This window comes from Trypanosoma equiperdum (assembly GCF_001457755.1).
Source record: "Trypanosoma equiperdum strain OVI genome assembly, contig: ctg_1516, whole genome shotgun sequence".
NCBI classification, from domain to species: Eukaryota; Euglenozoa; class Kinetoplastea; order Trypanosomatida; family Trypanosomatidae; genus Trypanosoma; species Trypanosoma equiperdum.
Genome location: NW_027123523.1, coordinates 1 through 13404, shown reverse-complemented (window position 1 = coordinate 13404; position 13404 = coordinate 1). Strand labels below are relative to the sequence as shown.

At 51.6% G+C, this 13404-nt stretch overlaps 5 protein-coding genes and 1 pseudogene across 6 annotated transcripts; all 6 read right to left on the bottom strand.

Annotated features, from left to right (window-relative positions):
• Window positions 1-329: 329 nt before the first annotated feature.
• On the bottom strand, window positions 330-4466 carry TEOVI_000586100 (CHAT domain containing protein, putative; the record flags this gene model as incomplete). Its single annotated transcript, XM_067221911.1, has 1 exon — window positions 330-4466. The coding sequence occupies one exon, from the start codon at window positions 4464-4466 to the stop codon at window positions 330-332; it is 4137 nt and encodes a 1378-aa protein (XP_067078012.1).
• A 575-nt stretch (window positions 4467-5041) lies between these two features.
• TEOVI_000586000:pseudogene lies at window positions 5042-6757 on the bottom strand (annotated as a pseudogene). The gene has a single exon. A coding segment is annotated over exon 1 (1716 nt).
• Window positions 6758-7205: 448 nt separating this feature from the next.
• Window positions 7206-8153, bottom strand: TEOVI_000585900 (ubx domain containing protein, putative; the record flags this gene model as incomplete). The annotated part of the gene is made up of 1 exon (XM_067221910.1): window positions 7206-8153. One exon carries the CDS (start codon window positions 8151-8153, stop codon window positions 7206-7208), a length of 948 nt encoding a protein of 315 aa, XP_067078011.1.
• A 958-nt stretch (window positions 8154-9111) lies between these two features.
• Window positions 9112-9858, bottom strand: TEOVI_000585800 (ATP11 protein, putative; the record flags this gene model as incomplete). Its single annotated transcript, XM_067221909.1, has 1 exon — window positions 9112-9858. One exon carries the CDS (start codon window positions 9856-9858, stop codon window positions 9112-9114), a length of 747 nt encoding a protein of 248 aa, XP_067078010.1.
• Window positions 9859-10287: 429 nt separating this feature from the next.
• TEOVI_000585700 (uncharacterized protein) lies at window positions 10288-11544 on the bottom strand (the record flags this gene model as incomplete). The annotated part of the gene is made up of 1 exon (XM_067221908.1): window positions 10288-11544. One exon carries the CDS (start codon window positions 11542-11544, stop codon window positions 10288-10290), a length of 1257 nt encoding a protein of 418 aa, XP_067078009.1.
• A 1062-nt stretch (window positions 11545-12606) lies between these two features.
• On the bottom strand, window positions 12607-12936 carry TEOVI_000585600 (ribosomal protein L36, putative; the record flags this gene model as incomplete). The annotated part of the gene is made up of 1 exon (XM_067221907.1): window positions 12607-12936. The coding sequence occupies one exon, from the start codon at window positions 12934-12936 to the stop codon at window positions 12607-12609; it is 330 nt and encodes a 109-aa protein (XP_067078008.1).
• Window positions 12937-13404: the final 468 nt, after the last annotated feature.

Here is a 13404-nt window from a genome sequence, read left to right as displayed (position 1 = left end):
AAAAAAAAACGTATTAATCGTAATAGTGATAATGGTAATAATAATAATAATAATGGTAGGAATGATAACAATAACAAAAAAAAAAGAACGTAGCAGAGAAATATAAAATAATAACAGTAAAAAAAAAGATGATGATAAATAAATAAGAATAAAAGCATATTCATACACATACTCATATATACACCGTGCGCATTCCTTTTATTTTATTTTTTCTTTTTCTTTCCTTCTACATCTTCCTTTCAGGGATTGGTTCACCACATGGAAGACAATCGGCATAATTTTGTGAATACTCGGCGCCTTATATGATCGATCACACATTTCCCGCAATATCACGAGATCGGCAGGCCCACCAGCGCAAACCCGCACCAATCCTCCAACGGTACATCCGCCGCAATCGCTCGAACATATGCCTCACGCAGCGCTGCGGCAACACTCCGCCCATTCAGCACCGCATCTGCAGCAGCAGCGGGAACTTTAACATATGGCGGCACTCGACTGCCAGCTGCCAACAACATGCAGCGAGCTCCCGCATACTGAAGTGCTCGATACACCGGCACTCCCGTCTCATGCATGGATAATCCTCCGTAGGTCCCGATGCCACTACATAAAACAAGTGCGTAACCTCGCAACTCCCATGAGCTGGCCACTTCACTGGCGTGGCTGGCGGAGACATCGCATGAGGCACCAACAAAAGTTCCGCAATAATCCTCCTTAACCTCCGGCACGACACGAAGGCGCAACTCCAACACGCCCTCGGGGTTCTCATGCACGGCTCGGTAGAGGGAGTTACGTACTGAAGTGACATTGCCACGGCGCCGCAAGCACGACAGCAGGTGCTTTGTGGCAGACACGTCGGGATCATCATTTCCCGCCGCCTCCGCACTGATATCGCCGTTTCCATCTTTGGAATTGTCACTTGATGACGCCGCATCGATGAGTTGCTGCTCGTTCGCCACGCAAGAAATCACAGGTTGCTTTTCATCAACCACCCAGTGACGGACGCACACTCCAACAGGATTAGAACTGTCATTGCTTTTAGCCACCATCTCCTCAACAAAGGAATCCATTAACACCACCTTATGAGAGGCATCATCAACTATGGTGTAACGTTTGGGAATCATCCCCCCCATGGATTCCTCGCTGCCACCATCTGTTGCTTTTGCAGGTGGAGTCACTGCGGCTTTTATGCTTTCATCCTCCACGGCGTGCGTGCAGAGTAGCGCCATGGAGCAGCAAGTGCTCGTGCAAAAGCGCTCTGCGAGGTACTTCTTCCCATCGTGAAGGGCATGAAACGGAATTCGGCTGAAGACGCCGTCAGCGACAAACATCAGCCCTTCTGCTCCGGCAACGTCCGCTTCCAGTGGCCGCACAAAATTGTCATAAAGTAAACGAAGGCAATAGTGCGGATCCGTACGAAGCGACACAAGACATTCCGCATTGCTTGGGTTCTGCTGGAAGTCAAATGCCACCTTTGAGTACAGCTGCGGCCATAGCGGTGTATCGCCATACATGCGGTCCCCGGTGTCAGTGAACATGGGAGCATCCAATAAGTCCCACAAGGCATTAGGACCAGAGAAAAAGGCCACCAACTCGTCACTCATGACAAGCGGATGAGCCACGCACTTCAGCTCACCGCTGTCGGCGTCCAGCATGACCACATACACCATAAAATCGAGTTTCTCAGCCCACGGAAGTGAATAGCAGACTACATTCCAACCTTTCAATGTGGGATGTTTGAGCACCCGTTCGACACTTTGCCTGCTGACTAGTTCAGGGTTGGTGGCGTCATGTATGGCTCCAGCGCACCGCTGACGCCGCAACAGCAATCGCCCCATGTGTACCGTGTTCGGCACGTGACAGCGGTCAGCACACTGCATGGCCTCAAATGCTTGACCACGGCGCGCGTACACTTGGCCCAATGCACTGCAACAACGCCACTCCACTTCACAAAGCGCGGCCTTCACAAGATACTGCTTCTGCTCTGCATCGTCCACGCGGAATACTGCGGTGAGAGCCTCGCGCAGATGTTCTTGTGCTTCATCTAGTCTGTCCATGCTTAGCTCCGTCTCTGCCAACTCTGCGAGCGCTTTGGCGATGGTAGTGAGGTCATGACAGTCACGGGCTTGAGTGAGGGCTCGGATACAGTAATCATACGCTTTCTGCGCGTGACCGCCAAATCGCCAGCAGGATGCCGCGCCGGTAAGCGATTCCACCGCCTGCCGCGGGTCGCGGGAACAATGCACGCTAAACTCCTCCATGTAATTCTCTGCCGCTTCGTCATAGCGACCAAGAAACCGCTTTGTTAATGCAATAGCGCCGACACAACGCGACGCGGCATGCGTATCACCCAGCTCCTTGGCGATAGCTAGTTCCTCCTCCTGCAACTGCAGCGCGCCCGCCATATCACCGAGCTGACACTTCAGTTGAGCATAGTTCTGCAATGGTCGTTGATGGCAGTGCCGATGAATGTTGGAAAGTAATAACCGTGAAGCCTCGTAAGCCTGCTGTGCGCGCTCCAGCTCTCCTACTGCCGAGTAGGCGATGCTCTGACAGCAGTGTACTTCACAAAGAAGTCTCTGCTGCCCAGTAGACCGAGCAAGGCGCTCAGCAACCTCATACCAAGCAAGTGAGTCAGGGAAAAGTCCTGATATCTCCAGCGTGACACCCATTTGCATCACAATCCATCCGAGCGCCTCTTTTTCGAGGCGGTCAATCGCAATCAGTGCCGCTCGTGTTAAATTCTCCCGCGCATCCATTGTGTCAACGACCCGAGCAAGGGTGCGCGTAATGCCGAGTCGCGACAACATTTCAAACGTGTCTAAATTGTGCCTCTCCGACAGCCTCAATGCCTTATAGCACGTTTGGAGGCTTTTTTCCACATCCACACAGCTTCCACTCATTTCCAACATGATAGCGCAAACGAGTGATGGGCACTGGTGATGGCAGGACTCTGGCAGCCCATTTAGCGCACGCTGCAGCAGCAGTGTCTTGGCGTTGGACGTTTCAAACATAGCGAGGGAACGAATGAACAAACGAAGTGCATTTCGCTGCCGCGCGTCGCTCCGCGACGAGGACTGCGACGTGAGAAGTTCCTCACCTCGTGTAACGCAAACGAGTGGGACACCCATAATGGCAAATGACGCGGCACCATCACCACTGTTACCACTGGAGGATGCACCCGTCTGAGCAGAGATTGTGGTGCTACTCATTAGGGTTTCAAGAAGTTCCTCATCAGTCCAGCACTCACGCGGGCGCCGCGAATCCCGCTGTCGTTTCGACTTTTGCTCGATGATGACATCATCTTTGCTGCTACATTTGTTGACTTCCTCCCTATGCTGGGCTTGCGACTGCCGCTGCTTGGACCTAACGCGCTCTTTTGCTTTTGGATCCGGAGTACGGTGACGCGACACGCTCTCACGTGCCTTCGTGCTGGCAATCGACGCAGTTGGCCTCTTCGCTGGCACTACTGCCGCCTGCACGGAAGCGAGTGCCACTCCTGCCTTACCCCCGACGATTGTCCACTTCTCAGACTTTGGCTTCAATCGTGTCTTTTTGGATGCGGTTGGGCCCGGTGGCGCGCGGTTCGCCAGACATTGCGGCTTCTCGTCAACATCTGCTTCCTGGGCCGTGCTCTTCACGCTGATGACTTCGCAGCTGGGCTCTTCGGCATCCTCCGAGCAAGTGTTGTTGCGGCCTGTTGATGCACCAACGTCTGTGGGAGAAGAGGTCGTGCATGTATTATTTTCACCGTCGGTAGTTGTGGTGTCTGTCCCACTCGCAGAGACGGCAGGGGTTTCGGAGGTTTGGTCGGGGCTCGAGTCATTAGGTGTCGATGCTGGCGTGTGCGGGTTGATATCTAAACTACCCGCCAACACCGTTTTGTTGAGGTTGCGGGCGGCTGCAAAAGCGTTGTCCGCATTAAGCTGCGATCGAGGACGCGGGATTGGCACCTTGGGCCTTGCAGGCCGAACACGTGCAGCGCAGCATTTTTCCTCTGTTGTGGCGCCTTCGATTTCTTGAGAATCGCCTTGAGAGTCCAGAGACGACACGGTGGCGAAGCTGCGCCACAAGGGTTTTAGATCTGCCTGGCAACGACTTACTGGTTGTGATCGCTTCTGAAGGCGTGCCTCCGCCTGCGTGGGTACACTTGCGAAAGTGACTCCGCTGCTGCGGTATGGTTGACCTTTAGTCACGGGCACCTGCACCGCTGTCGGCAACACTGCGGCCGCTGCTGCTGCTGTCAAAGCAGCTGGAATCGGTGAATCCGTTTTGGTCCCTGCCACCGGCACAAGGGACTCGATTCGCAACGAAATGAAATCATCGTCACCGCAAAGCGGCGGAGGCGGACACCTGGCTATTCGTGAACGGTACGGATCGTTTTGCCAACGCACCGCCGTTAAGCCAGCCGTCGGTGCGCCAAGCACCAACTCCGCCGGGGGATACCACGGCTGGGCACTTGGATTCATCACCAGCGGCGAAAGAGCGGTAATTTCTTCTCACTAAAAGAGAAAACAAACTTACTGTGTCACAACCCTAATATTGTATGCACATATGTTTAGATGCGCGGGACAGAGTGAGTCAAGGAGAGGGTCAACACCAGGGGCATTTCGAACCCGCAGTAAGGGGCAATATGTATAACATATACGTATGATGTATAAATGACTACCAACTGTGTCTCTGAACTTGGAAGAGTGCGCTTCAGTGGCAAATAACGATATTAAACGAGAATGTACACAAAGAATGGTGGTGTAATGATGACAAACCCCCAACAGCGTGTAGTATAATGGAATGCCAACTAAGTGAAAAAGAAAAAGGAAAGGAGGGGGCGAGAAGTGATGATGCTTCACCCGATGTTTGCGGACGCCGTCAGCGCGACCCATGAAAAACGAGGCACCCCGTCCCCTTCGCATAAGGGCACGCACGAGTGAGTTCTCCACTTCCTAAACGGTAACCCGTTTTTTTTTTTGCTTTCTTCCCCGTGGCTGCCAAATCCTTTCCTTTTTCCATACCTCTGCTTACTCACTCGCAGAAATATCATCCCTTAATGAGGTTCCCACAATCCTCTCAGATCTTCGTCACCAAATGGCCGCGCTTTGTTGCCATGCCGCCGCCGCAGCTCCTCATGGTACTTTTCTTCCTTTCGCGCTGCGGCCCGTACCTCATCATCCGTGTCTGGAGTGAACGCCTGGGCACTGCTTTCTTCCATATTGACGTCGTACCGACCCATGCTTCCCACATTGAGGGGGTCTTCACTGTGACCTGGGGCTTTCATTACTGTTTCTTTCATTTTTTCCATTGCACGCTGTGCACGGATATTCTCGAGTGACTTGCGCATCATATTGAGACTGTGGGCATCTTTGGCGTCAACGCCCTTGTCAAAGAGCGACCGCAATTCCGAGCTGACGTTGTAGTCCCACACATCACTTGTCTTGAAGTCTTCGTGATCGGCGTAGATTCCAGTTGGGCTGTAATCCTTCCGCTCGCCTTGCATTGTTGGTTTACCGTCTTGCGTTGCAGTAGACACGGAGGCGATATCCCCGGGCCGCTCCCCGTATGATTTAGACGAGTTCATGTCGTATCCAAGAATATTTTCCTGAGTTTCCTGGTTAAATGGCCCTCCACGACCGAACACTTTGTTTGTCATGTAATCTTCCTCTGTTATCCATTTCTCTTCCATATGCCACAGCGATACGGGTACGGGTATGTGGCGTGCCAGCCTCGTATGGTCCAAATCCCATTCCTTGCCTTCTGTCTCACGCTGTTTCTCATATTCCTCCGATCCCTCACCGCGGCGACGCTGCTGAAACATGGTCTCCTGGCGGTTTAGACTTGGGGGTAATGCCTTCATCTGTCGCTCTACCTCCAGTAGAAACTCAAAGATGTCTGAGGCGTAGGTACACATGGCAGTGCCAGCAAGCTCCTTACAGTCACTTTCCTCATGTACAGTTGCCGTTAACATCCCAACACAACGTCCATTACGCATCACAGCAGAGCCGCACATTCCCATACCCACACACCCTCGTTCAGCACCTTCAATAGACTTTGTGTCGATAAAGAAATGTTCCCGTGTCAAGGCATGCACGCGAGCTCGGATTCCCGTTGGGATCATGAGGGGTTCCGGTCCTCCTTCCTCATCAAAAAGGGATTCATGGGCCGTCATGCCATATACCCAAACATGATCCCCCACCTCCAGCGGTTTTACAAGCTCCAGGCGGGGTCGCGTAACATACCCTTCATTTTGCATCCACAACATCTTCATCTCTCCACTGCGCCGCAGATTCTGCTCGGGGTGTAAGACGCAGAGATCAAGTCGTGGGTTGGAGTGCACAAACACGTGTTGATTTGAAGTGAAGTGCTTGTAAACCGCGTTACCTTGCAGTGAAACAAGGCGAACCTGTGTCATGGTGTCAGCGAGGGTTATGCGGGACACAAACCGCGTCGGGCCTTTCGGGGGATAAAAATTTGGATAGTCCCATGGCGTGATGACATGCGCGCAGGTGAGTAGATGTGTCCAGTGCCCGCTGTATTGTGTGAAGGATGGGCCCCGAGTCTGTCCGATCCAGTCTAGGGGAACACAAGTCGCGTCCATTAGTCGCCGCCAGCGGTCCGTCTCCTTGTGCCGCCACTTAAAGCGAGTTTGCACGGCCATGCTCCATGGCTGAAACCGAACCATTCTCTCTGTTGCCGTGCTGATACGAGGAAACAACGGTTGACACGAACAAACAAACAAACAAAACAAAAAGTAGGTGAGCAACATCCAAGGGTAGATTCAGCGACGCCCCCGCATGTGGGGACCAGTGAACGAAGGAACAAAAGAAAGGCATGAAGATCCTGCAAAAGGCAGAGGGCGGAACCAGTGCAACCGATAATGGTGACGAAGGCAAAAGTAAAGAATAAAATTGTATATATGACCCTCCAGCGCAATTCCTTTCATTTATCCCATCGGCCCTCTTTTCCACAAGAGCGGAAAAACGCCAACACAAATATCGCAGCATGCGGCCTACAGCCCACAAACAAATTGTGGTTTGTTAACCCCGAAGGGGCCGGTTCCCCAAATATCAACTTCCGGTGTGCCTCCTCTGGCCGCTGGAAGCAGTAACCGCTTGGAGATACGGAGGCGCGGACACGGCAGCGTGCAGTCCGATGAAAAGGGTGGGGGAATCCCTTCATTTCCCTTTTTCCTTTTTTGTTGACCCTCAACTATTTCACAGGCGACGCATCATTACTACTGCTCGTGGAAAAAGAGTTGGCTCATCGCCAATGGTTTTGTCACTCTCCGTTTCCAGCGCCCGCGGTGGGTGACCGACGACAAGCTGAAAGTTGCAACCGTCGTAATCCTCAAGCGTTTTGCCGTATTCCCTAAGGTTACTGAGTCTGTCACTAAGGTAGAAGCGGCGCTTGCTCTGCTTCCCACTCAACGACCTAAAACTAATAAATGTTGTTGTCGACACATCGGCATCAGCGGGTGGCTCAGGCGCGAGTCGCATCTCTGCCTCGGTGCGGGCAATGTCAGATCGTGTCTGAATAAACATTTCCTCATGCTGTCGTCGGTCACATTCCTCTTCTTCCTCTTCCAACTTCCGCCTCATTTCCTCACTCTCCAGGAGCAACCTCATGACCTTGTCCCTCTTCTTTTTTTCGAATTCCTCAATCCGTTTGCGATCAACTGCCTGCATCTCGGCAATGTGGCGCTCATCGTCCGTGCGGGCCCGCATTCTCTCTTCCCGTTCATGTCTCAGATGAATTTCCTCAGCAAGCACACCATCAAATCGATCAAACATCGCTTGAAAGTATTTCACTAGGTCCCGCGCGCAGCACAGCCCCTTCACTGTCAGCACCGTTTCGCGCCGCAGAGTCACAGCAAGGAAGGGAAATGTTGTTGCTTCGAACTCCAGTGAGAGACGATATCCCTCAGGCTCCATCACAGAGGCCGCGTACAAAACAAAGCGGGACTCAATCAGTTCACGTAACGGCGGGTTGGGGAGGACTTCACTGAGGAAAGCCGGTGTGTCCTCATGCGTTGGGCAATGCAAGTAGATCAGGAGATACGCCGGTCGACACTGCGCTTCGTCTAATGCATCTTTAAACCTACCACTTACCACAGTCGACTGCAAGCCACACTGGCGTTTTATGTGTTCGGCAACGTCCGGCATGGATGTTTCCCTTTTTTTTTGTTTTTTTCAACCCTCGTTTTATCGCTCTTTCAAATAATCATGTGATGCGCTCGTGTATGCAAGTGCATTGGCGTGGTTGCGAGTCCGAGGGTTTTAAAAAAAAAAAAAGAAATATTTGGAATTCACGTAACGGAACAAAAAGTAATGGTGAACAAAAGTACAGCGAAAGGGAAGGGAAAGGTGTCAGCTGCAAAAACTAATAATAATATGCAAAGCGAGTATTGCAAGGTGCGACGCGCCAACGCCTAATATCAGACATTAACTTCGAATAACAGGTATTGTTCACTTGTTTGTTAACATGCATGCATATGCATATAGCTCCAATGTGCAGTGACAAGCAAACGTGCAGTGAACCACCTTTCCATCCTTCCCACAGACTGTTTCAGCTCATCATGTATGGCCCTCTTTATCATATACCCCACAAGCGTTACGGGAAACCGGCTCAACAGTCCTCATCTTGGCTGCAACACACAACGAAAATGGTGCAACGAGAAACACACACACACATCCTCGCTCGATCATATGTTGCGGTAGACATGTCACCAGTTACTTCAGTGTTACATCCATCGTCCCCAGTTCATCCACTTTCATCATCACCGTCGCACCCATTTCTGTGTGGACTTCACACGCCCTTATACAGAGAGAGAACAAACAAATTTATAAAAACCTAAATGTATTGAAATAACGAATAGTAGTAACAGACGGGACATGCAAGAGGAACGGCAGGGGAGGGGAGGGTGTCAACAACACAAAGGGAAGAGTAGAAGCGACAACAGCGATGGTAGCGATGATAGTAACGATAACGGCCACAAGGAAGGCGGTGGGCCCTCACAAACTCTTCACAGTAAATTACACTCACAGGCACAAAAGCAGACACACAAATATCCCTTAAGGAACGATCCAATGGGCTTTGTAACTGTCATATTCGACAGCAACACTACTCTTTCCTATATCCATTGCAGCCGTTAAGACTCTCTCCTGGTGGTGGCGCGCCAGAATCAACACTTTTTAATATCTGCTGCGCGATGGCATCCGGCGGCGTGTCAATCACCGGCCCGTAGGCGTCCATCCTCACCTGCGCCTTCTTGTCCTCGATGCGTATATCATCCCGCTTCGCTTCATCTTTCATGTTCCGCAGGTACATGTGATAATCAAACTGGGTTGGACGCTTATTAAACACCTCCACCCACATCTCGTATAGTTGAGGATCGGAGTAATACTTCAGCAGCATCTGCGTTACAAACACGCAGTCCTGGCGGACAAACACCTTGTCTTTAATCTCACACCGCACCATCACCATCCGTTTTGTGCGTGCCAGTTCCGTAAAGAACTGAATTGTCATGTGTACCTGCGCGCTGTCTTGCTTCTCTTGCCACTCCGCAAGTGGCGCGACACCAACAAGATCGCGGTCCCAGTTTGTCACCACGTTAAATAGTCCCTTCGTTCGGAACACCGGAATGACAAAGTACGGTGACTGCTTAAGACGCGGCTGCAGAGCGTAGTACGCATCAGCCGAGATGGTTCGGCCCCAGTATTGGACGAACTGCTTGTGGTGTTCATTCCATATTGTGGCTAACTGAGGTTCTGGCGTTGCCTCAAGCAGGCTGAGCTTGCAAATCTCACCGAGGGATTTGCGTCCAGGCACCTTGTAGAGCCCGCCCAAACTTCGGGTAGCAGCAAGCATCGCCCGACGAGCTAGTCACTAATAGTTGCGGTGACGCCTAAAAAGATTAGAGGGGAAGAAATCAACACGGCAGTCGTAGCACACACACACAAAAAAAAACAATGGTGACAAGACAAAGTGCATCGTAGGGAGGAAGAGTATAGCGAAGCATATATATTATATATATGTGCCTGCAGCGCAGGAGGGATGCATTTGGGAAGTTACTTGTGGTGAGGAGACGCCAATGCATCGAAGTATGCGTATTCATGTGGCAGTCATCTTACAATCGAAGGCAATATTGTGTTTCTATGTATCTATGTTTTGGTTCCTTCCTCCCCTCCCCCCTTAAGCACTGTCGTCTAACGTACTTTCTTTTTTCACACGCAGGTTCTATCGTATACACGTACGCTTATACTTTTCTATCCTTCGCTGAATTCGCCTTTCTTCCACTCAGAAGAACACCGCACGGGACGCAAAATATTTTGCTGTGCAGCGCTCACGTTGGCTACTGCTCGCGGTGGGACTGCGATACAGTCGCTCGCAGCTGCCACACGAACTCGAACGCGACGGCGGTCCACTGCTGCCACTTCCATTCCAAAGGCGTCGCTTCGTTACTGTTAGGCCTTCACTACTCGCTGACCGGTTGCGTGGCATGCAGTGCGTCTGTTTGCGTCCACTGCTTAGTCTCCTCAGCAGCGGCGAATCCCGCGCGCCACCGCGTGAGGTGGGGCGGCCACGCACAACAGGAGGGGTGTCAAACCGAGAGCGCTGCCGAGTGGATTTCTCGCTTTGGTGCTCAATTCGGCCTTGCGGTGTCCTACTGCGCTGCAGACGCTGATGCTCACGTCGAATGCGAGCTAAAGCTGCCTGTGCCTCATCTCTCTCTTCCTCTGCACGGGTAGCCCGCGTGCGCAATTCCACCAGTTTTTTCTTTAGCCGTTCCACCTCCTTCACAGTCTCCACGCGCAACTGAAAATCTTCGCACAGCCGCTGCATCTCAAGCATCTTCTCCTTGCACAACCGTGTGAGGGCGTCGTTCTCCCGCCTCAGTTTCTCATTCTCCGTCCGCCACTTTGCCACTTCGTTGTCATCGCTTTTAACAGCCGCTGGAGCGCAGTTTGGTATTGCCGCGACCCCGTGCTGTTGCTGTTGCTGGCCAGCGGCTCTCACAAGTCCGGTTTGCCGCTCTCCATTGTTAGAGTTGGCTCCACCTTCCGTTGCAACGAGCGGAACGGGGAACATGGCACGGGTGAAGTCCACATCATAGTCCAGAGTGAAAAACCGCTGACTGCGAGCTGATTCGGACAGTAGACTGTTGTTTCCACTACCGCTATCATCCATACTGGTGTTTGCTGGTTGTTCCTCATCGACACCAGGCCCTTTTGAGGCGTGCTGTCGTTGTGCCACTTCCGTAGCGATGCGAGTCCGCATTTCACTGCATGTCTCAATAAAAAAACGCACACATGGCGACCGACCGATCATTGCGTTATAAATCATATCGGAGAACGCGGTGAAGTCCTTGCGTACTCCTGCCGCCGCTGATATTTCAGCAATGTGACTTTCGCCCAGGACGGCAATGTAGTGGATAGTTTCCGCTCCGGGTTCCACCGCCACGGGTTTGGGAACAGCATTTATGTGCAACGTGTCGCCAGCATTCCTGTAGCTTACGACATACCGACCGCATGGCGAGTGCACAGAGCACTCCATTCGTTGCGCTACCTGTAGCGCCCTTGGTAAACCCTCAGTCTAAGTAAACAGATTCAAGGTGGGAAAAGAGGGAGGCGATAACAGTGCAGCAGAATGCCACAACGGACAAAATAATAATAAAGCTGGCCGATGGAATGCTCCGTAAGGTGGTGGATGCGATGGAGGGAAGTAAAGGGGTAATCAAATTTTTTTCAATAACGTACTAATGGGACTCATTCCCCAAATAGGGGCCATTGAAAGGTGACGGACCGCCGTTAGCGCACGGCGAGTAAAAAGGACACCACTTTCCTCTTCAAATGTGCGCGGGGACATTGAGATAAAGCTAAAAGACAAATATTCTGACGAAAACAACCAACATCAGTAAAGAAAAAAAGTGGGTGCAGCGCAAAAGGTAGTTTCTCTTCCAACCGTGGAGAGCAGTCGCTCTAAAATATGCCTATGTTTCACGTGATGCGAAGCATCTACAGAATCCGCGATGGTAACTGTCCTACAATGCCGTTGTTCTATCTTACCTGCCAGCATCGCTGCGTTCGTCTACTGAGCTGAAACGCACACAAACTCATATGAAAAAAAGAAACAAACTGTTACCGCACAATCAGCACTAGTGAGCACATGCGTGAGCGTGAAACGTCGCTATCAGGAAACGAGAGAAACCCCACCCCTCAGCAGAGCCGTGGCGTGCAGCTATCACATACAAAAGGGTAGACAGCGGAACTTAGAACGCCGCAAATGGGCATTATTCCCCATCACAAGCAAATACTTGGAGCATAAGCTAGTACTAGTGAAATGTTAACAGAAACTAGTAGGCCCTTGCGGACAAGGGGAGACAAAAAGAATCGAAGGGAAGAAAAATGTTGGTGATCACAAATTGTGTATTGCTAGGGTGAACAAACGGTACGTTGACTCATTCCGCCTGCCGCGTTTCACTGACCAAACGTCCATCACTGAGACGCGACAGTGTGGAAGAAGTGTAAACACCTTCAAAACAGATTCAGAAACGTATAAAAACTAGACAGTGAAACCACAAAAAGTGTTAAAAACAACAAACCACGGTGACGCTTACTACTTCTTTTTGGTCTGCTGGCGGAGAGCCTCCTCCACCTTCGCGCGGCGCTTCTTCGCTGCTTTGATGCTGCCGAGGCGCTTCTTGCAGAACTTTAGTGCGCGCTTATCCTTTCCCACTCGAAGCAACTCCTGTACGCGCCTCTCCATGGGCGAGAAGCCGACGAGGTCGCTGATGATGGCCTTCACGGCACGCAACTTCTTGTGGGGGAGGGCGTAACGGTCGTTTGATGACGGGCGGCGGGCGCGACGGGTTGTTTTGTAGCCCTTGTTGAAGCCGGCAATAATACCCGTGCGCGGGACGGGGGCCTCTCTCTTGGTAGCTGCCATTTCAACTTGTGGTTTCTTTCACGATGGAAGTCGTTTGCACGTTGCACATGTATACAACATACAAATAAATGTATTTGTATGAGGGAGTGCGAGGGGAAGAGAACAGGGAAGGAAAGCAAGAGACATTAAAGACAAGGCAGGAAGTTCAAATACAACGGCCGCAAGCACGGAAACCCTCGCACGCCGCATAGGAGGGGACACAAAGGAGCGAAAGCTTATCTTTTTTTCCTTTTTGTTAGTCAAATGAAACGTAGGAAAAGAACCGTAAGAAATGAATGTAGAACGCGGACAGCGAAATGGACAGAATACATCCAGTCACGTGCTGATGATGCATCCTTAACGCTTGCGGAGGAACACCATGCGGTTGTTGCGGCGCCACGCTGCACGGCGAGACGGGCGGAGCTTGGAGGCCTTGTGGCCCTTCTGCCGTAGTCCGCGGTGCTTGCGACCCGCAGATGTAAGACCACG